The sequence below is a fragment of the Festucalex cinctus genome, chromosome 1, assembly GCF_051991245.1.
Source record: "Festucalex cinctus isolate MCC-2025b chromosome 1, RoL_Fcin_1.0, whole genome shotgun sequence".
In the NCBI taxonomy this organism is placed as follows: domain Eukaryota; kingdom Metazoa; phylum Chordata; class Actinopteri; order Syngnathiformes; family Syngnathidae; genus Festucalex; species Festucalex cinctus.
In genome coordinates, this window is record NC_135411.1 from 31,939,958 (window position 1) to 31,963,984 (window position 24,027).

Sequence of the window (24,027 nt, forward strand, 5' to 3'; positions counted from 1 at the left end):
AATTGACTAATGGATGAATTTGTCTAAGGGCATGAAGTTGAAATGTTGAAAGTAATCACTAATTCTCATTTGGGGCATTAAGGGGTGAACATGGTGGTTTGTTTAATTGTGGTTAGAATAATGAGGTGGTCCTTGAAAAATGTCTCTGACCCTAAAAGATGGAATAGGCCCGCTTTAACTTTTGCGTTCAGACTCAGCAAGCAGACGGACTTGTCTCCAATCTTGGTCTCCTTGACGGTCAACTACTCGATGGACATGTCCCTCACATTGTAAGTACAGCACCTAAGGGGGAACTCGAAGACCACGTGTCAGCCTCACCCTCTTCCTGCTTATGATAGGACCCGCCAGCCGGGGCCCACCCCCTTCAGTGGTCACGTTCTGGGCGAGTCTGCCATGAAGAGCACGGAGGATGTGGGCCCTCTGCTCCTCTTCGCCTTCCAAGTCAGTCCAAAGCTGTTCCCAATCCTCCATTCATTCCCTATTCCCAAACCCACTAAATAGAAATTTGGATATAGTCACTCAGCCTAGATAGTTCGTAAAATGTCCACTGAAAATAATTTTTGTCATGTTTGGAGAGTATGGAATAAGTGAATGATTCTAAACAAAAGTAAACTGTGTTTTATAGTGGACTATATAATTGACTCATCACTCATCAGTAATGATACATTGTTTTGGAACACTACTTGGGTACTTAATTAGGTCAAAGAGGGCACAAAATAGTGTCGGAGATAACGTCTCCAATGACTTCACCTTCCAACAGTACTACAAAATGGCCGACTCGCTATATAGTGGATAGGGAGCGATTGGGAACCCAGAGCAAGTCTATGTTGACTTGTGCTGGAGGTTCTGAGCGGCACCCCTGTCCGGCAGGTTCACGTGGGCAGGTGGCAGCAAGGTCACCGGGGCAACCTGGAGCTGGTGTTCGATTGGCCGAGTGAGTTGTCCAACGGGAAGTGGCTGCTCTACCTGACGGAGATCTCGCTGAATGGAAGCTCCGAGGCGCGATGCATTCCACCCAGCGATGTGATCAACCCGCTCCGCCTCAAGGTTGGGTAACTGACGACACCTCAAGTCAAACGGGGAGGGGAAAATTTTGGAGTTTTTTTTAAAGGGACACATGGGCCAGCACTTTCCGACATGAGCTCACATGAATAATGTGCACCAGCTCTCCACAGAGGAGAGGGGGAGGAGGGAGAGCCTGAGTCCAGCCCAGAAAGAGGAAGTGAGGAAGGACGACGGGGTAGGACGCGGCCCACCTCGCAGCAACAAGTCTTATATTCTGGTAGGACCTCCAGCAGGGGGAGTCCCTGCCCCACATAAAATATAGCTGCTAGCTACTAACTGCATGTGTGTGTGCGTGTAGGACTGCGTGAACGGCGGTGCCAAGTGCATTCACTTTGCATGTCCACTGTCGCACGTGAAGAAGAGCGTGAGTGTGACGCTCCGAGCACGCCTGTGGAAGGCCACCATGTTGGAGGTACTTCTTCCTTTTCTCCTTGCATGTACACAATGGAAAGCCTGTTGAACATTTCTTCCACATCCTTGATGAATAGCTTTAGGTCCGTTTACTACAATCCCTAGCAAAAAGTATGGAATCAGCAGTCTTGGACGAACACTCACTCAGACATTTTATTCTGTAGATCAAACTCAGATTTAAAAAATAAATAAATAAATTAGCATGAAACAGTCGTAAGGTCATTCCAAAGTGCAACATCTTGGCTTTCAGGAACACTAAAAGAAATGAAGAAAAAACATTGTGCTGGGCAGTAAATGTTACTTTTATAGAATAAGTGGAGGAAAATAAATATGGAACCACTCCATTCTGAGGATAAAAACATGGAATCATGAAAAACAGACAGAGAAAAACACATCACTTGTATTTAGTTGCACCACCTCTGGCTTTCGTGACAGCTTGCAGTCTCTGAGGCATGGACTTGATGAGTGATAAACAGTATTCTTCGTCAATCTGGTGCCAGCTCTCTTTGATTGCAGTTGCCAGATCATCTTTGCAGGTCGGAGCCTTGCTGTGGACCATTTTTTTCAAATTCCACCACAGGTTTTCAATTGGGTTGAGATCTGGGCTATGTGCAGGCCATGACATGAACTGGATGCGTCTTTGTCCAAGGAACTCTTTCACAGTTTTTGCTCTGTGGCATGATGCATTGTCATCTTGGAAAATGATTTCATCATCCCCAAACATTTTTTCAATTGAAGGGATAAGAAAGCTGCCCAAAATGTCAATGTAAACTTGTGCATTTATTGAAGATTTAACCACAGTGCCTTTGCCTGACATGCAGCCCCATATCATCAAGGACTCTTTTTGTAAATCTCACTGGAACAGCACCAAACAAAAGTTCCAGCGTCATCACCTTGTCCAATGCAGATTTGTGACTCATCACTGAAGACAAACTTCATCCAGTCATCCACAGTCTCCTTAGCCCATTGCAGTCTTGTTCTTTTTTAAGCGTCACTGATGATTTCCTTTTAGCTTTCCTGTATGTAAATCCCATTTTCTTTAAGAGATTTTGCACAGTTCTGTCACATACATTGACTCCAGCTTCCTCCCATTTCTTCTTCATTTGTCTTGTTGTGCAGTTTCTGTTTTCAAGACATGCGGCCTTTAGTTGTTTGTCTTGACGCTTCGATGTCTTCCTTGGTCTACCAGTACGCGTGACTTTAACAACCTTCCCATGCTGCTTGTACTTGGTCCAGATCTTCGATACAGCTGACTGTGAAGAGCATCACACATCAAGAGCATCAACATCTTTGGCAACCATACGTGTAGATTTACCTTCTTCAACAAGTTTGATAATCCTGTCTTTGGTCTCAAGAGACATCTCCCTTGTTGCAGCCATGATTCTTGCCAATCCACTTGGTCCCGCAGCCCTCCAAGGTGTGATAACTTCACTGTTTTTAACTGCTGACTAACGAGCAGATGTCATTTGAGGCAGGTGCCCAATTAAGCAAATGAAATTGACTGGGTGTGTCCTTATTTTCTGCTCAAAATGGAGTGATTCCACATTTTTTTCCTCAGAATGGAGTGATTCCATATTTATTCCCCTGCACTTGCTCTATAAAAGTAACATTTACTGACCAGCACAATGTTTTTTCTTAATTTCTTTTAGTATTTCTGAAAGCCAAGATGTTGCACTTTGGAATGACCTTATGACTGTTTCATGCTTTTTATCTGAGTTTGATCTACAGAATAAAATGTCTGAGTGAGTGCTCATCCAGGACTGGTGATTCCATACTTTTTGCTAGGGGTTGTACTAGTAAATCAATGTCCAAACTATGGCCCGGAGACCATAATGCAGCCCGCCATACATATTTTGGTTGCCCGCGGCCTCTACTAAAGATAATTTTTGACATGGCCACAATGCTATTTAAAAATAATATTATTTTTTTTAAACGTGGTCAGTTTACTACAAACTATTCTTGATGTGGTTCAGAATGATGAACTTTGGATTTAGCTGCTGCTCAGGGGAGAAGTGGGTCAATTATAGTGTCACACAGGGATCACCCCAAAACAAAAAAATTAACCTGAACTATCTAACTTATAGAAGCCCTTTAGGAGTAGCAGTTTGTCAAAAATAACTACATTATATGTATAATTAATTCATTGATTTTATCGTGTTTAATAAGTTAAGGTGAAAGAAATCAAAGTGGCTCTTGCACCTTTATATATTTCTGTATGTGGCCCTCAGAAGAAAAAGTTTGGATACCCCTGTACTAGTGTGTCACTAGTAATTTTCCACCTGAGTGCCACTGTGTAATTAAGCATGACTAGTACACGACTGCGCTGCACTAGTAACACTACTAGGCGCAACTACAGTAGGCATGTGTCACTCACTAGTAGCCCCATGAAGCCTACAAGTAGCCACTAGCCAGAGATGGGAAGTACAAATACTTCGTTACTGTACTTCAATAGTTTTTCTTCAGTATTTTGTACTTTACTATATATTTTTGACTACTTTTTACTTTTATCCATTACATTTTAACATGAGTATCTGTACATTTTTACATGCATTAAAACGATTTAAATACTTCATCTGCAAGAAAAAGCAGCCGTCGATACCACGCTACCACATGATGTGCAATTGGTTAGATAAGAACAAACCATAAATATGAGGTCAATGTGCGCCACCACTACTGATAATTTGAACTTGTCAAGTACATTTCAGAGCCTGTACTTTTACTTGAGTAATTATTTGAGTGAGTACTTTCACTAAAGTTTTTACACAATTGTACCTGTACTTTTACTCAAGTACAGAATGTCAGTACTTCATCCACCTCTGCTAGTAGCCATCTTCTTTGTAGGATCTTCATTTAAAAAAAAAATTAAAATTAAAAATCATACCAATATAAACAGTACAATTGTGTTTTATTTCCAAATCTGACCGAGACCTATTTGCTATGTGGATATCAATTGAGTATGTATCAAAACAAACACCACCCAAAATCAATGGCAAATGCGTTCACAATCATTTACTCATCCCGAATCGGGATTCCCGACTCCTAACCACTGGAAAGGAATTTTTTTTGGTGAACAATTTTAGGAAAAAGTAGGGAATGATGAATATGATTTGGAAGTAATGTACCAATGGCTTTGCATTGCACCCCCTAGTGGAGCATTGAAGTAACTTCTGTGCGTGTGCTAGCACTTCATGGATGCCAGGGCCGTGCTGATTCGGGGACAGGCCACCCTCAGGCTGGGTGCCATCGACATAGAGCCCACCAGCGCACAGGTGCCACTAGCGCCCCATGCTGCTGATTGCAGGCAACAACAATAGTGATGCGACACTGGAGTTGTTTGCAGATGGAGGTCTACGCTTACCCTGAAGTGGAGAGGCAGATGGCCAGCGGCGCCCCCCTGTGGATGATTGTGGCATCCATCCTGGCTGGACTGGGCCTGTTGGCGCTCATCTGCATGCTGCTGTGGAAGGTAAACTTGAGTGGGGTAGAGGTCTTAATCAGTGGAAGGGAGGGCAAGTTTGTCGGTTTATTCTTCAAGAGAGCTCCTGGTAAGACTTTTGGCTACTTGCTTCCTTCTTCCTATTTTCTGTCTTCCTGCTCATTTCCCGGTTGCTTTTTTCGCACATCCTGGCCGCAGTGCGGCTTCTTCGTGCGCAGCCGTGCTTGGCGAGCAGCGGCGCAGCACCAGGGCAGGATCTTGGCGGCAGAAGAGCGGCGCACACAGCTGGATGCCGTCTTGGCCGAAACCAGAACTAAACCCAAACGCTGGCGCACTTGGACCGCCGTGGATTGACGCGCCACCCGCCTTCATGGAAACGCCTCACAGCCATAATCTCACTGGGGGCACCAACATGGAGCACATGAGCACCAGGTCGCCCCCGAGGACCAAATGAGTAGCCTGCGGGCCTGTTCTAAAAATAGCTCACTGGTGAGATGTGTCCGATTTTTTTATGTTGCAATCCTTTTTTAATCATGTTTGCTTTGGTGTAAATTTGGGTATGACATTTTTAAAAAAAAGGATCAGCATTGTAGCACATTCATTTGAGCAAATGTGGGGGGGGTTTCCCAGCGGTGTATGGTGGTTGGCACTAGTCCTTCTCAATAATCGGTACACAAGAAGGAGCTCTCACTTTCAAAAATGTCCTAATTGTGTGTGCGTGTTCTGTGCTGTCTACATTTGGATCATGACTGCCTGCGACTCAACACTTTGATGGTCAGCTCAGAAATGAAGTCTCTGTTGTTTAGTATTTGTATTGTTTGTTTTGTAAAACTTGTAATTGTCCGGCCTGCGGTCGCTAACGCTAGCCTTAGCTAATGAGCCTGACTGTCTTTCCTCATTGGTGTTTTGTAAACTTTGTGATGTCAAACTTGTTTGTGGATTAAAGAAGATTTTCAGCAGAATCTCAACATTTGAATAAAAACCAATACAAATGCACTTCACCAGTCAACAAACACAAAATTGTGACAGGCTAGTCACATGCGACATTTTAGCAAAGGTACAAATCACCACGTCATCAACCAGCAGAATAAATGGGGAGTCTGCTAACCCAGTAAGATCTGTAAACTTCATCGTCTGCGAATAACAACTACTGTATATGAATGTCACTTAGGCCCCGCTGGCAGCTGCATCCATGCTGGAAGGTTAAGTATGAATTGGCCATGCATTATTGTTGGGAAAATGTGACTAAAACTTCTAATTTCGAATGTCATTTAATTCTGTAGTGTATTGGCATAGAGTGCTAGTTTTCTCATTAAAAAAATAAAAAGACAACATTTTGGGGAGGCAACTGGAATGGATGGCATGGCATATCATTTCATTTCAAAAGGGAGAAATTATTTGAGATAAGTGTTTTGAGTTACAAGTGTGGACAACGAACAAATTAAACCCTTATCTTAAAGCACCACTATCATCATAAGATGGAAAAAAACTGTTGAAAGGTTAAAAAAAATAAAAAAAATAAGAATTATGTTAATTTCTGAAAGTATGCGGACCATCTACCACACGGTCAGGTCCAGGTCTTCGTGTTCCCAGAGGTCTTCATCAACAGGAATGTTCTCCACCTGATATGATGACATCATTAATAGGGATTGGCGGACATCGCATGAACATGAAACAACAGCAAACACAACCGCTCACCTGGTCCCGATTCTGGTCGTGGACCTGGATGAGTCCTTCAGGCTCCTCGGAGAAGAGATGTTCCGCTGAGCGTCGGAGCTCCACCATGACTTTTCCCTCACCTGACGGACACATGCATACATGAGCATCAGCCGGGACACCATCGCCGTGGCAACTGGCTGGTGTGAGCGACACTGACTAACCTAGCAGAACCAGCACCACTGTGGAGAAGGCCTGAGCCGCCGCTTTGTCACGCACCAGCCTGTGCAAGCTTCTGCGCTTCTGCAGCAACGCTTCGGGACCTGTACACACACAGGACATTTGAGTTTGGAGTTTAATTGTTCCATGACCATGTATCTAAGTCAAAAAACTCAGATTCAAAATCATCTTTATCAATCATTTCTGAATAAAAAAACCCCCTCTATATTACTGTGGAACCTGTAATGGAAAACAATTATTTAGCACACATTGACATAAGTTTTCACTTTATTGTAGACACTTGTATTTTCTTTAACAATGCTCTTTTCATTTCTTGGACATGAAGCAATAACAAAGTGACCTTGATTGATAAGAGTACTCGGAAGAGACTGCTTGCTTTCCTGCCCAGCTGACCCTCCCTTTCTCCTCCCAAACTCCTAACCACGCAGCATAAAGAATCTTCCCATTATCCTTACTGCGCACTCTCTCACAGACCACTATCTTGTAGAATGCTCTGTTAGACTTGCGCATATTTGAAGCTTCAACTATAAAGAAACCCAAAAGACAAATTGTTTTCCAAACGGTTTCATTCATCTCACCTAACTGCTGAAAATTCCACAACCCCCACTTAGTCGTGTTTTTTGTTGACCCAATTTCCCATCTGGAGATGCTGTGCATCTCAAATATATTTGTCTACATGTGTTGCTCCACCGTTTGTATACAAGTTAAGGCTGGGCAATTAGTACAGATTTTAATTTTTGATTGTCATGACTATAAAAACAACCAAAGAATGTCATATTGAAGTTGACTCAAGTTAAATTCTATTACTCATTCACTGCCAGCCATTTGAGAAAATTTCAAAATTATTAATACCCATGTGATATTACGTTCAATAATTATATAGAAACCGAATCTATCAAATAACAGAATAGACTCCCTACATTTTGTCCTGTCCCATTCTTTTATAATTGACAGTAGAAAAACGTATTCTCCCATGGACTCTGAAACTAGGGCTGGGCGATATGGCCAAAAAAGAAAATCTCGATTTTTGCAGTCATTCATGACGATTACGATTTTAACCTAATACATCCAACAAATGTTTATTTAAAGGTTTCATTTATTCAAAAATTAATTCCTGTTCAAAATGTTCAGACACCAGTAACATATACTGATTCTAGATCAGTTTTAACATACACTTAACATTCATAGTTTGTGCTTAAATGCCACAATGAAGTAGTTGGTAGTTATTGTAAACAAACTCGATTTCACGATTTAGCAAATTTTAAACGATTCGATTTTTTAAAATGACGATGTATCGAATTAATTCAATTTATTGCCCAGCCCTGTCTGAAACTGTGTTTATTTGGTATAAAATGGGGCAATGATGTCATCTACCGGTGGTTGGGCATCAGTAAAGTTGTTTCCAAGTTTGATATTTACTGTGGAGCATAGTCAGATTAGCCCCCATTTATCTCCGCTCTAAAAAAATACAATTGACAAGTATACTTGTCAAAGGCAGTGAATGAGTTAAGAACAAAAAAATCTCTTATCTCCAAAAACTTTAAGTCTGATCACTCCTATCTCAAGACGTCACTTTAACAGGATTTTGTTGGTGAAAAAAAAATGTGCACTAAAAGTCCACAGCATCTGTTGTATTGTGAATGACTGACTCATCGCCACGTCACGTATGCTATCACCAACCGGCGTGCGCCAAGATGTCCTCCACCACGGCGGCTCCTCGTGTGCTCACGCCATGATGCGGGAAGGAGATCTGGACCACGCAGCCCAGCTTCAAATGCACACGCCCGCTTACGCCCGCTTCATCTTCCTTCCCATCCTCCTTCTCCTCACCGGGAAGCTCCTTCAGCTACACACGAAGTGCTTGAGTCATGTAACGCTCGCCATCGCCGCAACAAACATTGCACTGGCAAAATAATCAATGCAATTACTGCGATGATGTCACAAGTCCACCCATTGAATCCCAGGCAATGATTGGCCAACTCCACGCAGCGGGCGTGGCTGAGTGGTCTGCTGCGGGACAGGAAGTGAGGCGTCTGTTTGGAGCTGAGCTTCACCTGACCACACATGCACAAGCACACGCTCCTTTAGCATTCTGTAACAAAACAGGAGTATAAGAGCAGGTGCACATGTGCACCTTGAGCGGCGTGTTCTGGAAGAGCATATGTCCGTCTGTGCTCTGCTGGGCTTTGCAAGCCTGAGCCGCCGAGTAGAACTTGATCATCCCGTTGAAACCGGGCGTGCTCAGCGGGTCGTTAGGACGCACCTTCACCAGGTAGAGGGGACCGAATGACGAGAAGATCGTGTGCAAGCGCTCCTACAACACACAACAATTAATTCACATACATGTACATGTATTGACAATTCCGAAATGTCACAAGTCAAAATGGCAGTCTTATGCTGCATTCAGGGAGGGTTTTATCCCCCTCAGAGTTTCACAGGTCCTCCGTCAAAGCGTTTGAGGCAAATGTATACAACAAAGACGACTGATTTCAATAAATTATTTTTTGTTCTGGTTAACGCAACCATTCCAAATTACATTGTGTCATGCATACACGTATATAAAGCTACACACAATACTTCGCACGCATACACTCAAGTTGAAGCGTGTACTGACGTGTATATGTGCCTCAGTGAGGTCCGATGTTATGTTCCACACAAACAAAGTCTTGTTGTTCTCCACAGGAACCAAAAAGTCCAGCAGGTCCACCTCCATCGCAAACACCCCAAACTTTCCTCTACGCCGTCACTTAAATGTTGTAAAGAAAACCACAAGTGAACAAAGCCACGTTAAACCGTTCAACTTCATCTTTTCTCGTCTTCCTTCAGCACAAATTCAACTCACGTTTGGCGCGCTTCCGGGAAAAGGCGGAGCTATGATCTATGGTAGCCAATGGAATAGCGGGTGACGACATTAGCTCAGCTAGTCAGTCATCTTGTTCCGATCACGTGACACAGTTTCAGCTCCTAAACCAAAATTTGTTAAACTAAATGACGTCGAACTGCCATTATCTTCTAGTCATTTGTTGAAGTTGATTATTTTGTCGTCGACAGTAAAATAACACATTTTTATTCAGTGGAAAGGCCAGTGAATGACAATAAAGTGATCGAAGTGGTTCTACGACTCGGCAAAGCAGTAGTGAATGTGACGTCACTAGCAGTGATTGTGAATGGGCGAAAAATGAAAGTGAAGGGACTTCCCTCTGAGAGACCAATCAGAAGACATGACGGAACCTCACAGGAGGCAACATTTGTTTTTCCTTTTCATGACGTCATTTGCATTCACACGTGTACTTTGTTTTTAACTCCGTAAAACCTTTATACCACATGAGCACAAAGGCATTTAACTTTACTAATGTATCTGTTGTCTGTATAGGAAAGGTTTTGTGCTTCTCATCACATTATTATTGCTAATCAGTCATACAGGGCTATGTATCCAATTCGAGTCAAGTGTTTGTGCGCGCGCGTGTGTGCGCGTGTCTGTTTGGAAAGTGAGAGAAGAAAGTGGATTGTCTTTCATGCTCCTGTTTTCTTTTTCCTGTCTGGAATGGTATAAGTGCAAAGAGTTGTGTGCCATGTGGGAGACATCAGCTACATCATGTTGGGGATCAGACGTGCACAAGTGGTCCTTGTCCTTTTTGGGGTGCTTGCACCCACACTCTGTTGCGATTGGCTAACACGCTACACAGACTTGAGTGACAAGTGTTATTCTCTGCTACAGAAACTGGTAAGCATGGCATCCTCATGGTCTTGGAGGGGGGATGTTGGGGATGGGGGTGTGAGGGGTCCGCATGTTGTCTGTGTACCAAATGAAATAACTCGTGAAATGCCCTTCCAGGGTGGTCCCATCACGGAGGAGGAATTTCCACTTCCGTTCCCGATAAAACTTTACACGCAGGCAGAGAAGTCTCAGGTAAGGGACATTTTTTTTATTCACATCACAGGCTTCTTGCTTGTGACAGCCTATCAGAACACAGACGTTGACCAGCGTGTCGGTCCTTTCAGACGGTGTGCAAAGTGGCGTTTGTGCGGAACAACTTGAGACAAATTTTGGATCTTTACCAGCAAGTCAACGCCACCAAAGTGGGCTGGGATGCCAACGTCTTGGAAGAGCTGCTCATCATCCTGCATAGACAGAAGGAAGAGCTCAGCACATGTGTATGTACTCCCTCTTTTCGTGCTTATGTCTCATGTAAACCCTTTTTGAAATATATATTGCTATTAGGTGTGTTAAGAAAAATCGATTCAGCAATCTATCGCGATATTACAGCGCACAATTCTTGTATCGATACAATAACGAATCGATATTTAAGCTTCATTTTTTTCATGGAAATATTCAACAAAAAGTCTTACTTAGGGTTAGGGTTCAAACTTTAAGCATGGGAAAATGTTATATTAATGGAACATTAAGCCTTAATATTTTATTTTAATGCTGCTCAAACATGAAAACGTGTTTGTTAAATCTTACAGTGTACACGTACAAGTTTACTGATTAGTATTTTCTAAATTTGAGTAAAAAAACAAAACAAAAATCAACAATAATAATCAATTTACAGATTTGTACCGGGATTAATCTGTATCACTTATCAAATCGACTCGTGACCTATGAATGGTGATGCGGATCAAATCGCCAAATAATAGGCAATTCACACCTTTCATTGCTATAATATCCTATGTCAAAATTTGTTTGAATTTTATATTTCTTAACAAATCCATTCTATTGGTCAGGCCTCACTTGTCATGTATGTCACTTTGACACCAAATGATTATGGAATTGAAAGTGCTGAAAATGGCTCAGCAAATGATTTTTGAGGATTTTGGAGATGGTGCGGGGATTCCACCTGATACCAGTCGCCCAGTTATGTTCTGTAGACTCTTTCGGGTTTGAACCAACTAGTCAAATTTACCAATCAATCAGTTGTATAATCCAGGCAAACAAATTATTAATCATCAGTTGACTAGTCGACTAACCCACTGACAGACAGATTTAACTAACCTCATGAATTATCAAGCAACTAACCATATAACTTATCAACTGAACAACCAACCAATTGATCGACAAAGCAATCAGCTGATGAATCAATTGTACCAACAAAATCACTCTGCTCCCTTATGTGTAGAGTGGTTAAGCCGACGAGTTGACTAGTCAACACATCGACTTTACCACTCTGCAATGACATTTCGAGCTTGATTAATTGGCAATCACGCATTTTGAGGCAACATGGACAGCAAACCTTGCTGAATTTTTTTTTTCTAAAAATGAGAGCATTAACATGTTCATGTGCAAAATATACAAGTTTATCCTCAAGTAGAAGCAAAGTAAAAGTGCTACATAGACTGTGTGGAAAGGAATCTGCTAGCACTAGCTGACAAGCAGCCTTAATTCATCACACCAGCCGTTATCAAATTTGCTAAATGTCCTCCTGGAACAGTGAAAAGACACAAAATACACTGCACCGCTCGTTCAACAGCATTCAAGTTGGTCAACAAGTAATTACTGATCGAATTAATCTACTATTTTCAACATTGACAAATTGTTTCGAGACTTTGTCCAAATCCTTGCAATTTCACAATAATGATCATTCTTGACGATTTTCTGATGTATTAGTTGTGATCTTGCGTCTAATGTTTTTTCTTTTTCTCTAGATTTCACCAGCAAAGAGTGCCGGTTGCTTTTCCAAAGCGCTGCGCCGCTACTACTGCAGATTGACCAAGGCTGCTCTCAATGTCAACGTGAGTACTCTGAGTACAAGTACTCACAAGTACTGCAAGTATTGCAGCGGGTGAATAACATGCGTTTGTGTTTCCAGAAGGGTGGCAGCACATCGTGGGAGTTGATCCGCAGTGAAACCAAAATGCATCTAGCAAAGTTACATCTGTTCGTGGCCGCCATATGACCGATTGCCTTCCACCAGCAGGGGGCGCCATCTGGTGGCCTACTTTTCTATTGCTCTATTTATTTTTATTTATGAGCTATTTAATATTTATTTCTTTTGACACAATAAATGTTTTTCTACAACAGTTGTTGCGTCCTTTGTCTACAGTAGCATCAGTTACCTTGGTGATTTTTGTGGTTAAGCCTCTGAACTTGCCATGTATGTGCATAATACTGTGACTTAATGGTGACGCGGTCTCCAAACAACTCTTTCCCATTTGTCTTGCCAAAATGATGGCCAGTGTTCCCCTGTAGATTGGCTACACGCACTCACCTATTTGCAGATTTGTTTCCTCCTGGCCTCAGACAGAAGATTAAGGTCCATCAGGAGCCAGACAAATTGACTAAAGAATACCTCCTAAATGCATAATTATATTTTTACTTGAGTGCAGATGGCTACTACTATTTTAATGCTTTTTATAATGAATATGTGTTTGCACTTTAACCTTTTATTTTTACACTGATGGCGAGACAGCCAACATTAATTTACTTCTTGGCGCAATGACAATAAAGGTTATCTAATTCAGTCTCCCGTCATCGAGGATGCCCACCTTTCGCCAAGCGCTCATGTACGGCGAATGCTTTATGACACCAAGCCTTGCAAAAATACACGCAATGAGAGTCTGTATGCACCACGATCGACGGGCGTAAAACTGTTTCAGTCTTTGTTCAGCGCGGGTATTTCGTCGAGGCTTCGTGTCATGTAGCGACGGGAGCTCTGGGCAACACTCCACAGCTTCGGGTTAAAAATTTCTGTGGCAATATTTGTCTTCTAAGATAAAAAAAAAAAAAAAGCATGATGATGACAGAGATGGAGTTTTGCTCAAAATCATTTTTTTTCTCAAACATTCCTTTTATTTTTACTTCTGCTCTTAAATTTGTATCCCCCCCCCCCCCCCCCAATTAAACTCTACAGATTATTGGGCACATAAAAAACATGTAGTAATTATTTAGCTTGAAGTAACTTTTTAAAACTATCACAAAAGCTGACATTTGAACAGGCGTGTGAAGAATTCATATCCGGAGGCGCCACCGTATCTGGCAACGGTTCAAGGCAGAGTCTATGATGTCCATTGCGGGTCAATGAGGTCACGGAGGCGGAGCTTGAGCCTCGCCACAGGATTGGACATAATTGTTGGGGAAGAAGCCCCGCTGGCCGCGCAGGACGCCCTCGTACCAGCCGTTGTCATGGCGATGAGTCACGTAGACGACGTCGCCCTCCGCCATGGACAGGTCGCCTGGCTTGGCCGCCTCGTAGCGGTACAGCACCACCACTGGACACCACAAAACAATATAATGATCTCAAAACAAAACAGTTTACTGAAATAATGACGATTTAGGAGCATTTACACGTTTGCCTATTTGCATTTGGGGGGGCCAGAGGGGAGGAGCTTCATTTATTAAGGGCATAGCTTTTTCTAATATACAAAAAGTGCTTTTCTGCCATCTTGTGGCATTTAGAGGCAACTACTTTAGCTCTGTCCCTATTATACTATGTCGTGGGGAGCCCCACATGTGCTGCAGTACCTTTCTCCAGATAATGTGAGGGGGCGCCACTGAGCTCTTCGGCTGCTGTGAAATCATCCGACGGGGGTGGCGGTGGCGGTGGGAGGGCCGGCAGCTCCAGATCTGACAACACAGCCAAGGGGCACGTGAGTGACATCTGGTAGCGGCCAATCGGGATTGAGGGGGCGGGGCTTCAGTTCAAAGCTCAGTCGAAATCTACCCCAGTTTTCGATATTCGGGTTTGAAACCCTAAACTCATATCCCAAAAGGCTTGAGGCAAGTTTGACATATGAATTCAGCGGTCGCCTTGGCAACCTGCCAAACTAAAAGTGACAATTGTTTGTTCGCTTTTTAATTTGGCCAAGACTCTCACTAACAACCGGACTAAACTTTGTTCCATCCCAACACACAAAGATGCTAGTCTGGCGTTCCACTTGACTCACTTCAACATACTACTTCCTAGAAACCAAAACGTTGCTCGTTGATGGTTTGTTCTCCAGGAAAAAAAAAAACATGAATTGGTGAAAAGAAAAATGGGCGGGGCTTCAGTGTGCACTGACATCCTAGCGGCAAAATGTGTTTTTAAAGGTATTAACTGTAAACGAAAAATAATGAAGTTATCAAATTAATTCTAGTCAACAAACTAACATTCTATTGTTGAAAATGGCTAAATGAGTCAAGTATCACTTTAAGGGGCGTGGCCTCGTAAGTAACGAGGAGTCGGAGTTGGTCCGCATGTGAGCATTTGGCCACGAGTTGTGGACATCATGCCGGGACATCGCACAACTTTGTTCTTTTTTCACTTTGCATCGGAAGCTCGCTAGTAATTCAAATCTTGGCTCCACGCAAAAAGCAGTTAGGAGAGAAGAAGAGTGCAGTGTGAAACTTGAGTGCTCCTTACCCAGATGCTCCAGACGAGCAGGCAGGCTGAGCCCGTGCGAGGAAGAGGAGGACGAGGAAGAAAGCTCAGGCGGGGCCCGCGGGGGAGGATAAGAAGGGGGCGGCGGGATGAGCACTGGCGAACGGACAGAAAGGCGGTTGGGCAGACGCGCCGGCGCGAGGAAGCTCGCTCGCCGGCCGACAGCTTACGTGATTGGACGGCCGGCAGGAAGAGGGAGCGGCTTTGGCGGCGGCGGGAGGCGGGGCCCGAGCGGACCCTGAGCGACGCAGAGCGGGCGGGGGACGGCCGCGCGGCCCCCCCGCCGGCTGCGGCAAGAAAAGCAAGATATGCACAGAGCGACAGGAAGGCATTATGGGAGACAGGCTGGATGTGTCAGATGTGGAAATCCAAAGCAACATTAAAAAAAAAAAAAATTCTACGTTACAAAAAAATGCATTTTCAAGTGTTGTTACAGTTATTCATGGAATTATATGAAAATGACCCAGGGAACAATCTCTTGGTAGTATCAGGCTGTCGGGATTGAGTCAAGTGTATGTGCGTGTGATACCGTCTACTTCCTGGGTCGTTGGAGGAGGGGCCGGAAGCGCTGGCTCATCATTGGACGGCAGAGGAAAGGCGTGGTCGTGGTCTGGGGGTGGTGGAGATGGCGGGGGGAGACTGCTCTCCTCCAGCACTGCAGAAAGGGGATGATGTCATCAGCATATTGATCAGCAACCTAATCATCATTATATAAATGGTATGGACTTAAGCAATAAATAAACACATCAAATAATCTCTGTACAAAATTAGAAAGATTACGCTGCATGGAATTTTTTTGGAATGCTCAATTTAGAAATATTAGTTGGAGTAAAACATGGCTTGTTCCTTTTAAGGTTTTCATTGCAAATAAAGTTAGAAAACTACATTTAAATATACTGCTCAATATTTACCCAACAAACATGTATGTTTCACGTTTTGTAAATATTGATGACATATGTTCTTTTTGTAAAGTATTATTGTATATAAGTATATTTGGAAAGTATTATTTATTCATTGCCCCATTAGTGCTCTTTTTTTGGAAGGATATTGAAAATTATGAAAATATAAAAATTTTGAGAATGAAAACATGATTATATTTAATGGTAAAAAACATTATTGCCCTTTTTGAATCGAAGAATAAAAAAATGTCAACTTTGGTTAATTTGTATGTTTCATTGGGAAAAAACAAATTTGAAACCTTAATTGAAATTATTTTTGATTCAAGTTGACAGTTATTTTAAGTCTCTTAAATAAATTTATACCAAACAAGAAATGTCATTTGGTAAGTAATATCCACACAGAATTATAAAAAAAAAAAAAAAAAAAGCTAGCTTAATGTTATTGTTTTTTCCCTCCCTGTTTATAATTTCTTTTATTTTATTTTATTACGTGATTTATGTAAATTTGATTGACTAGTATTTGTATTCTTCTTTTGTTCAATAAATGTAAGAAAAAACATTGATTGTCATTGTCGTCATTGTCATCATCATCATCGTCATTATTATCATGTCATTGTGATTGTTCCGGTCATTAATATCATCATTAGCATAAATGTCATTGTCATCATCATCATCATCATCATCAATGGACCAATCATGTACTGATCAGGTGTTCGCCTCACCTGTCTCGAGACATGGGGGCGGAGTCAGAGGCAGAACAATGGTAGTGGGCAGAGTCTCTGAAGGGGGAAGAGGTGGAGGGGGCGGAGCCACAGGCATTGCAGAGTCTGGCAGAGGGGGCGGAGCTACAAGCATCTCTGAGGAATCAGGCGGAGAGGGAGGAGCCAACGGTATTGCAGAATCCAGCAGAGGGGGCAGAGCCATTGGAATCTCTGGGGAATCAGGGAGAGGGGGTGGGGGTGGAGGGGGCGGAGCCATGGGCACCTCCGAGGAATCAGGTGGAGGGGGTGGCGCCATTGGCATGGCAGAGTCCAACGGAGCGGGCGGAGCCACGGGCATCTCCGAGAAATCAGGCGGAAGGGGTGGGGCATCATCAAGTAGTGTAGTGAGGACATCACTCTCAGGCGGAGCTTGCCAGAGGGGAGGCACGGTGGGTGGAGCCACAGGTTTCCCAAACGTAGAGCTTCCAAATTGAACACCAGTTACATTGCGATTAATCGATAATCAAACGCACATTTTCCATCGGTTCTAAATATACAATCAAATTATATTTCGGGCCTACGTTAAACCTAAAGTATTTATTTGATTTAATTCACAACTGATGGTTACAATTACTCAAATTAGATAAATGAATAAAAAAAAATTAAATCTACCAATTTGGAAAGGAAACAAAACAAATTAACCCATGAAATATTGGTAGCGTCTTGATAATTTCACCACAAGGTGGGCTGGATTGGCCACTCTGCCCGGCACAAAATAGAGGAAATGTGCAGTACCTGCCACCAGATGGCGCCACTGCACACTTGAGGCCTTCTGCTCCAGTTTTGCTGGACCTGAAAATCAAACAAACACAAGAACATCACAAACTTGATGCTCCAGTTGGCAACAGTGAGAAAACGACAAAACAAAAACCTGATGGATGAGCCCGGCTTCCGGATGCTGCCGGCTCTCTCGCCCGCTTTCCCAGTCAGCTGTTGGAGGGGGGGGGCATGAGGGGGTATGGGGGACACAAAGGCGGGACAGAGGGGGGCAGAGGGGGGAAGGGCCTTGCAGCATCAATGGAGGCTCAGTCTCAGACAACAATCTACCACAACTAATTAAAAAGGGAGAAAAAAAAAAAGTCTTCCCACGCTCAACAAACTCTGTTTGTGTGTTTGCACGTATGCATGAGAATGTGTGCACGTGTATGTGTGTGTTTGTATGTGTGCAACTTTGAGGATGCTTAATCAAAGTGTGCACGCACGCATGAATTCGTGTGCGACAGAGAAGAGGAAGTAGCTTCCTGTGGCAGTGGCCACTTCCCGTTAACACAGACGCTGACTCGTGTTTGTCGCGTGAAGCAAAAAATGATCGACAGCCATACCTTGACGCCGTGACCCACGTCGTCCAGCTGCTGGTAGCTGATTGGTTTGCGGCCGTAAGGGGGGCGCGGCTGAGGCACTACGGCGGGGGTGGAAATCTTGGGCCCGCGGGGGACGCGTCGCACCGCCGTGAAGAGGCCAATTTCTCTGCGGGAAACTTTCTCACGGTGCATCTCCACCGTCTTGCATACAGTTAGAGGACTCTTACTATACAATAAGACTCCTTCAAATAAAACGTTTCAACGTGTTGTCATTTGCTGCAGTGCATGATGGGAAAGTCAAACAAAGGAGACCCACCTGCCCGATGAGGTTGATGGCCGACTCCATGTGGCGAAGCTGCTGAGTCTGCGCGTCCAGCAGACTCAGCACGCTGGTGGCTAACGTGTTAATTTGGTAGGCGATGCTGGCCAGCGATTGGGCAGTCAGCGTCTTGGTCTCCTCCAACGCTTTGGACGCGTCGTCCCCCGACTGCAGGGTGGACACGTCACACGAGCGCAAACCGTTAGCTGAGCTTAGCCGCTAGCACTAGCTTGTATACGTAATGGTGCAAATGTAACTCATCACACTTTTCTTCTAAAGTATTTTTCACGAGAAAAAATACATTCAGCAGTCTTGTAGTGTAAAAAAAAAAGGCCCAATAAGCAGCTGAATTCATGGTGGCAACAAATTGTATTGTCCTTCCACTGCAAGGAAACCAATGTGAACTGATGGAGGCCGGATGTAGTGACGTGCGCCGCCACTAGTCTGAAGCGCGTTCATAGCTCTCGACAAAAAAAATAACATGAAATAAAAGCGACAGCTCGTCTGGACAAATGTGTAAATCACTCTTGTATCACAAGGCAACACTGTTGTTGGAGTACAAATACTTGTATGTGTACTAGAGATGAGCAATATACTGACTGTATCGTAAATATGTCAAAAGTCGGTATCCATCCATCCATCCATTTCCTTGACCGGGTATTCCACACAAGGGTCGCGAGGGGTGCTGGAGCCTATCTCAGCTGGCTTTGGGCAGTAGGCGGGGGACAACCTGAACTGGTTGCCAGCCAAGCGCAGGGCAGACCAAAAGTCGGTCTGATGAAATCATTTTTCATTCATGTTAATGGATATTTATCTCGACAACTTGGCGATTTTCCAAAGTCTCTTGGCGGCGACTGTTTATTTCAAATCGACTAGCGACAAATCTAGCTCACTTTTTCTGGTAGACAAAGCATTTCATAAGTCACAAATGTATTTTTAGAAGTTTGGCCTGTTTCAACGGCAAAAGACAAAACAAAAAAAACAAACAAACAACAACAGAAGAAAGTTCATTTGTACAGTGTTCCCTCGTTTTCCGCTGGGGTTAGGTTCCAAAAAATACCCGCAATAAATGAAATCCGCAAAGTAGTTAGCTTTATGTTTTACAACTCTTATAAATGTTTAAGGCTCTAAAATCCCCGGCCGCACAATTTATACACTTTTCTCATTGAGGGATTTACATGTTCTCACATTTCTCTCTTGTTCAAACATTGACAATGTTCAAACCTTCATAAATTTTATAAAATGGGTATATTACTGTAAAAAAATATGCAAAATTGCACTTAAAAAAAAATCCGCGATACAGCGAGACCGCGAAAAGTGAACCGCGTTATAGCGAGGGAAGACTGTAGTTCTAAACATATTTAGGGTGTTTTTCTTTTACTTTTTTTTTTTTTTTTGCCTCACCCACGTTATTCCATTACAATTACATGCAAACTGCCAATTATGCAAATTAGGCAATGACGTCATTTAACAACTTTCTAGCGACTTTTAGGACAGCCAATAGCTGTCACTTCTTTCCCTCCACTTGGCAATCATTTTACACACTTGAATGTTACTTGAAGCCAATTTGTCAGACTCACATGTAGTATTTGTACCACCCTGTTCTTGCGGCAGTACCAAATTAATACTGACCAACTATTCGTACAACTCGTTTGGACTTATAGAAAGAGGTACTGGTAGTACTAGACTACTATCAAGTTGTGATGTTAGTAGTATTGTTGTGACTGGCCTGGACGTAGTTTTCGCAGCAGTAGTCTGCCACCTTCATGAAGTTGTTGTAGTTCTCCAAAAGAAGTTGCCTGGACTTGGGAGCCTCGTTGAGGATCTTCACCACTTCTTCTTTCAACTCGTCCGCCTTCATTTTGTCAAATTCTTCTGCGCTTTTCCTCCGTGTACAGCGCACACGCACAAAAAGCAACAATTGGAGGGACAGAGATGAAGAAGAAATCCGGTGGGATTTGAAGCACCGGTCCGTCTCAAAGACCGTCTCCTCTCTTCTAATGTGACAGCTCGCTCTTGCCGCTCTTACTGACAGCAGCGGCACTTGCGCGTGTGTCTAACTAGCACACACGCACGCTCGCCACTTCCCCTTTGCGTGCACGTGCAAATGCCAAACCACGCGCGTGAGCAATCAACATGAAAATAACTCAGCGGCGCCACCTGGTGGTCATAGCCACACACGCGCGCACTTAAGAAATAAAACCCTCATTCACTTTTTAAACAAAAAAATATTTTTTATTCACAACTTGACACGTTTATGAATTCAGAATTCACATTCAAATTTCTACACGTTATTGAGGGTCTCCGGTGTGTGTTTTTGTTGCTACTAAGGCTCAAATGTGTTATTGAGGATCAGTTGTGCTGTTGTTATTACCGGTTTGGTGTATGTTTTGTTGGTGTTGGTCAGGTATGTGTTGTTCTTGAGGGACAGGTGTATTTTTGTCGGGAGCAACCAGTGGGTTCCAGGGGGCCTGCTTGCGTGCATTCTTTTCCTTTTTGTGGAGCGGCGTCAGGTGACTGGTCAGGACCAGATCCCTAAATGAATAAATAAATAAATAAATACATACATAAATAAATAAATCTGACGAAGGCCTTCACTGATGGAAAGGCGCCTCCCCCACTCCCCATCCACCGTATCCGACCTGAACTGCTGGTACGAGGCGACGCCTTGCTGGACGGCCCTCAGTTTGGCGTTGTTCTCTCTTTGGTATTTGCGCTCCGCTTCCACACTGGCGCGTAAATCTTTCTCTAACGCTGAGAAGTCGATGACATCACGCTGAGAAGACGCCATCGCCTGAAGGTGTCCTGTGTGCAATACGTAGTGTGTATTTACAGATAATGCATATGGTGTCACGTTTCAGTTTGTTTGGGTTTTTGTTTTATTTTGGTGAGTGTTGGTTGTCTGGTGTTCCTGTCTTCTTCCCCAGTCTCGTTATGGTTAACCTTGTCCACCTGCTTGTGTCTTCCCTTCCTGGTGTGTATTGCTGATTGGTTCCCCCTCCCTGCTGTGTCTCCCAGGTGTGTCCTGTTATGGTCATTAGTGTTTGTATAAGGGAGTGGTGTTTGTCTCACGCGGGTGTGGGAGCATTGTTTGATGTTTGATGTTTGAAGGTCTGCATGTTTAGTCACAGTGGTGTCTTTATTGCCAAGTCTACCAAGTCTGTTATTGCCAAGTCTACCAAGTCTGTTATTGCCAAGTCTACCAAGTCTGTTATTGCCAAGTCTACTATTGCCAAGTCTACCAAGTCTGTTATTGCCAAGTCTACCAAGTCTGTTATCGCCAAAGTCTACCAAGTCTGTTATCGCCAAAGTCTACCAAGTCTGTTATTGCCAAATCTACCAAGTCTTCCACGCCAAAGTCTACCAAGTCTGTTATCGCCAAAGTCTACCGAGTCTTCCACGCCGAGTCTTCCACGCCGAGTCTCTGCATCACGCCACGCCAAGCCCAGTCTACTCCCTTTCCGTCTCATCCAGTCCTTCCCCTTCATAGTTAATAAAGTTCCTTACATCATCTTTCCAGTCTGTCTTCCTGCCTGTTTCCTCCGCTTTTGGGTCCACCCATACCCCGTACGTAACATATGGAACTTGATATAACGCCACAAGTTAAACAAATCTCAGGCACTTGACAAACTATGTAACATGCTCAGCAACACCACAACTTACAGGACCTAGCCACCAACTCAAGGGGGGACTCAGATGCGACAGCTGTTGTCTTACGTCAATGACCACAAAATGGCCTAGCTGCATCTCATCATCTTTGACGCCCCACATATTTCTGGCTGGGGTTTCTCATTGGGGGCCCTGATGTTTAAATCTATTATCAATTAAATAATTAAGATATAACACTGGAGTGTATGGTAAGATAGTTTAGATTGATCTAATAAGGCTAAGTTACTATCTTCATTAAAATGATGTGTACCTAAGTGGGCCGATCTCAGCCATGAAACTCCAGAGCTGAGGGGGGCTTTTTTTTCATCAAGGGGCTGTAGAGGGTCTAGCAACGCCCCTGCTGATGACCCAAAAACGAGATCTGCCCTAGCTGGATATCTTTCCAAGCTGGCGGCAGTGCACGCATGCGCACTGTTGCCTGTTCAACGCGATTCGGTGTGTCACGCTTCATCATTGAAATGTCAAAATAAATAATATACAAAATACATAAAACGTCTTTACCTGCCAGACGTTTGATCCAAGTTCTACGGCAACTTCTTCCCAGGCGCTTTTGTGTAGCCTTGCCAGCAAGCTGAATTCTCGCAGTATTTGTTCACAAAACTCCCTGAGTGAATCACAATTATCAATCTGGAGTGTGAGATTCACTTTTGTGTGCTCGAACCTTCGACTTACAATACAAACCACACACCGTCGTCATTAGGTACATGTTTAGATTAAAAAGGGACCAAAAAACACGAGTACGTACACGAAAGGCATGTAACGGTGTTTAGCGTTAGCTTTTAGGTAAAGCAACCTGTTAGCTTCTCGCCGCGCTTGTGGCATCATGATCAAACCGATGTTGCTGTTCAACGTTAACTTTCACACGATCAACTAAAGCAGTTAAATAAGTTAGTTGGTGATACATATACATATATATTTACCTGGTCGCTCTGACTTCAGGCTAGGTGGTTAAACAAAGTTTGGTTGCCATGACGACGGACGGAAAATCAAAGAGCCCAAAAGTGTCCCGTTTATTTTTAAAAATAAAAAAAAGACACGTCACCAGGGACGTCAAATGATATTTTTAAAGAGTGCCTTGAGTCATTTAATTTACGATCATACAATTGTGTGCATGTCTAAAACATCCATCCATCCAGCCATCCATCCATATTCTGAACGTACACAAAATATTTTTTCTAATGTTACAACTTACAACACCAAAAGAAAGTTAATGTAGCTCCTTTGACAGTGAAATAATTTCAAAACATGATAATCTCCGCTTTACAGTTTGTCCATGTGTCTAAGTAGAAATGTTTGAATGTTGATGACTTTTGAGATTTTTCTTTTCGGGCATGTGAAGACTTTAAGTGTTAACTTTTAAACTGTAAATCCACAGTTTAACACAGAAAGTCATCTGAAGATTTCACAATATCTGTTCAGCAAATTCTTGGTCTTGATCTTATTATCTGACATCATCTGGGAAGCTCATGTCAATAATGACGTCATCATTTGTCTATCATAACTCAGCAGAAGTCTTCCTTCCATTTCCTCTTGTGGCTTTTCTTTCTGGAAATGTCAGTGGAACATGTGGAAGGAAGTGGCGACTCATCCAAGGTGTTCTTCTGGTTGAAGCGTATTACTGCCACATTAGAAATACAATTTCAAATTCTGAGCTCTTAAAAAAAAAAATAATAATAATAATAATAAAAAAAAGAAAAAAAAAGAAATACAATTTCAAGATCACAAACATGAAGGAATTCCTGGCTCAGGACACTGGCGGAGTCTGTTTTGTGTCTTATAAAAAACTTTATCAGAACTTTATCATGATAAAATGGAATTTATCATGCTAGTATAACGTTTATTATGTTATAAAGTGATCCTCAACTCTTTTTTTTTTTTTTTTTTCCTGGTGTAGCAGCAATACGCTTGTGTAC

The 24,027-nt window shown here is 43.1% G+C and overlaps 5 protein-coding genes across 11 annotated transcripts in view; 2 read left to right on the forward strand and 3 right to left on the reverse strand.

Moving 5' to 3' along the window:
• Positions 1-6,389, forward strand: part of LOC144023771 (integrin alpha-3-like) — a 23,758-nt gene extending 17,369 nt beyond the window's left edge. For both annotated transcript variants that reach the window (XM_077529604.1, XM_077529613.1), the window contains 8 exons: positions 192-269; positions 339-441; positions 871-1,047; positions 1,166-1,282; positions 1,364-1,477; positions 4,659-4,745; positions 4,817-4,942; positions 5,111-6,389. In XM_077529604.1, the coding sequence (XP_077385730.1) occupies positions 192-269; positions 339-441; positions 871-1,047; positions 1,166-1,282; positions 1,364-1,477; positions 4,659-4,745; positions 4,817-4,942; positions 5,111-5,266 (958 nt within the window). In that variant the 3' untranslated portion in view covers positions 5,267-6,389. The remainder of the gene's footprint in view (positions 1-191; positions 270-338; positions 442-870; positions 1,048-1,165; positions 1,283-1,363; positions 1,478-4,658; positions 4,746-4,816; positions 4,943-5,110) is intronic.
• The window catches only part of rdm1 (RAD52 motif containing 1), a 24,938-nt gene extending 15,148 nt beyond the window's left edge, over positions 1-9,790 (reverse strand). For 2 of the 3 annotated variants that reach the window (XM_077530196.1, XM_077530212.1), the window contains exons 1-7: positions 9,423-9,640; positions 8,943-9,122; positions 8,737-8,862; positions 8,489-8,654; positions 6,793-6,891; positions 6,611-6,711; positions 6,466-6,534 (exon numbers count right to left, since the gene is read on the reverse strand). In XM_077530196.1, coding sequence (XP_077386322.1) covers positions 6,469-6,534; positions 6,611-6,711; positions 6,793-6,891; positions 8,489-8,654; positions 8,737-8,862; positions 8,943-9,122; positions 9,423-9,521 — 837 coding nt within the window. In that variant the 5' untranslated portion in view covers positions 9,522-9,640 and the 3' untranslated portion in view covers positions 6,466-6,468. The other variant, XM_077530204.1, reaches the window with a different exon arrangement.
• Positions 9,791-10,149: 359 nt separating this feature from the next.
• On the forward strand, positions 10,150-12,820 carry ifnphi1 (interferon phi 1). Its single transcript, XM_077530343.1, has 5 exons — positions 10,150-10,532; positions 10,644-10,718; positions 10,811-10,963; positions 12,452-12,538; positions 12,616-12,820. Exons 1-5 carry the CDS (start codon positions 10,404-10,406, stop codon positions 12,700-12,702), a joined length of 531 nt encoding a protein of 176 aa, XP_077386469.1. The 5' UTR covers positions 10,150-10,403; the 3' UTR covers positions 12,703-12,820.
• Positions 12,821-13,615: 795 nt separating this feature from the next.
• On the reverse strand, positions 13,616-20,540 carry abi3a (ABI family, member 3a). 4 transcript variants are annotated; one of them, XM_077529907.1, is made up of 11 exons: positions 20,175-20,540; positions 18,443-18,613; positions 18,148-18,327; positions 17,697-17,755; positions 17,561-17,617; positions 16,787-17,247; positions 15,695-15,820; positions 15,336-15,452; positions 15,148-15,261; positions 14,268-14,369; positions 13,616-14,014 (listed from the first exon to the last, which is right to left on the reverse strand). In XM_077529907.1, the coding sequence occupies exons 1-11, from the start codon at positions 20,304-20,306 to the stop codon at positions 13,830-13,832; spliced, it is 1,704 nt and encodes a 567-aa protein (XP_077386033.1). In that variant the 5' UTR covers positions 20,307-20,540; the 3' UTR covers positions 13,616-13,829. The 4 variants fall into 4 exon arrangements, with proteins under 4 accessions (XP_077386033.1, XP_077386053.1, XP_077386042.1 ...); XM_077529927.1 differs by lacking the exon at positions 20,175-20,540 and having other exon boundaries at positions 18,148-18,368; positions 18,443-18,590; XM_077529916.1 differs by lacking the exons at positions 15,148-15,261; positions 15,336-15,452.
• Positions 20,541-20,664: 124 nt separating this feature from the next.
• On the reverse strand, positions 20,665-24,026 carry dnaaf19 (dynein axonemal assembly factor 19). Its single transcript, XM_077530367.1, has 4 exons — positions 23,035-24,026; positions 22,616-22,718; positions 21,088-21,250; positions 20,665-20,980 (listed from the first exon to the last, which is right to left on the reverse strand). The coding sequence occupies exons 3-4, from the start codon at positions 21,234-21,236 to the stop codon at positions 20,788-20,790; spliced, it is 342 nt and encodes a 113-aa protein (XP_077386493.1). The 5' UTR covers positions 21,237-21,250; positions 22,616-22,718; positions 23,035-24,026; the 3' UTR covers positions 20,665-20,787.
• Position 24,027: the final 1 nt, after the last annotated feature.

Bases quoted from the DNA above. Each gene is read 5' to 3' on its own strand.
- abi3a (XM_077529907.1), bottom strand. From the start codon at position 20,306: ATGAAGGCGGACGAGTTGAAAGAAGAAGTGGTGAAGATCCTCAACGAG. The intron at 15,262-15,335 runs GTAAGCTGTCGG...TCCGTTCGCCAG, and splicing joins CCTGCCGGCCGTCCAATCAC to TGCTCATCCCGCCGCCCCCT. The intron at 14,015-14,267 runs GTACTGCAGCAC...TGTGGTGTCCAG, and splicing joins CTCACATTATCTGGAGAAAG to TGGTGGTGCTGTACCGCTAC.
- ifnphi1 (XM_077530343.1), top strand. From the start codon at position 10,404: ATGTTGGGGATCAGACGTGCACAAGTGGTCCTTGTCCTTTTTGGGGTG. The intron at 10,719-10,810 runs GTAAGGGACATT...CGGTCCTTTCAG, and splicing joins CGCAGGCAGAGAAGTCTCAG to ACGGTGTGCAAAGTGGCGTT. The intron at 12,539-12,615 runs GTGAGTACTCTG...TTGTGTTTCCAG, and splicing joins AGGCTGCTCTCAATGTCAAC to AAGGGTGGCAGCACATCGTG.
- dnaaf19 (XM_077530367.1), bottom strand. From the start codon at position 21,236: ATGGCGTCTTCTCAGCGTGATGTCATCGACTTCTCAGCGTTAGAGAAA. The intron at 20,981-21,087 runs GTCGGATACGGT...TTATTCATTTAG, and splicing joins GCCTCGTACCAGCAGTTCAG to GGATCTGGTCCTGACCAGTC.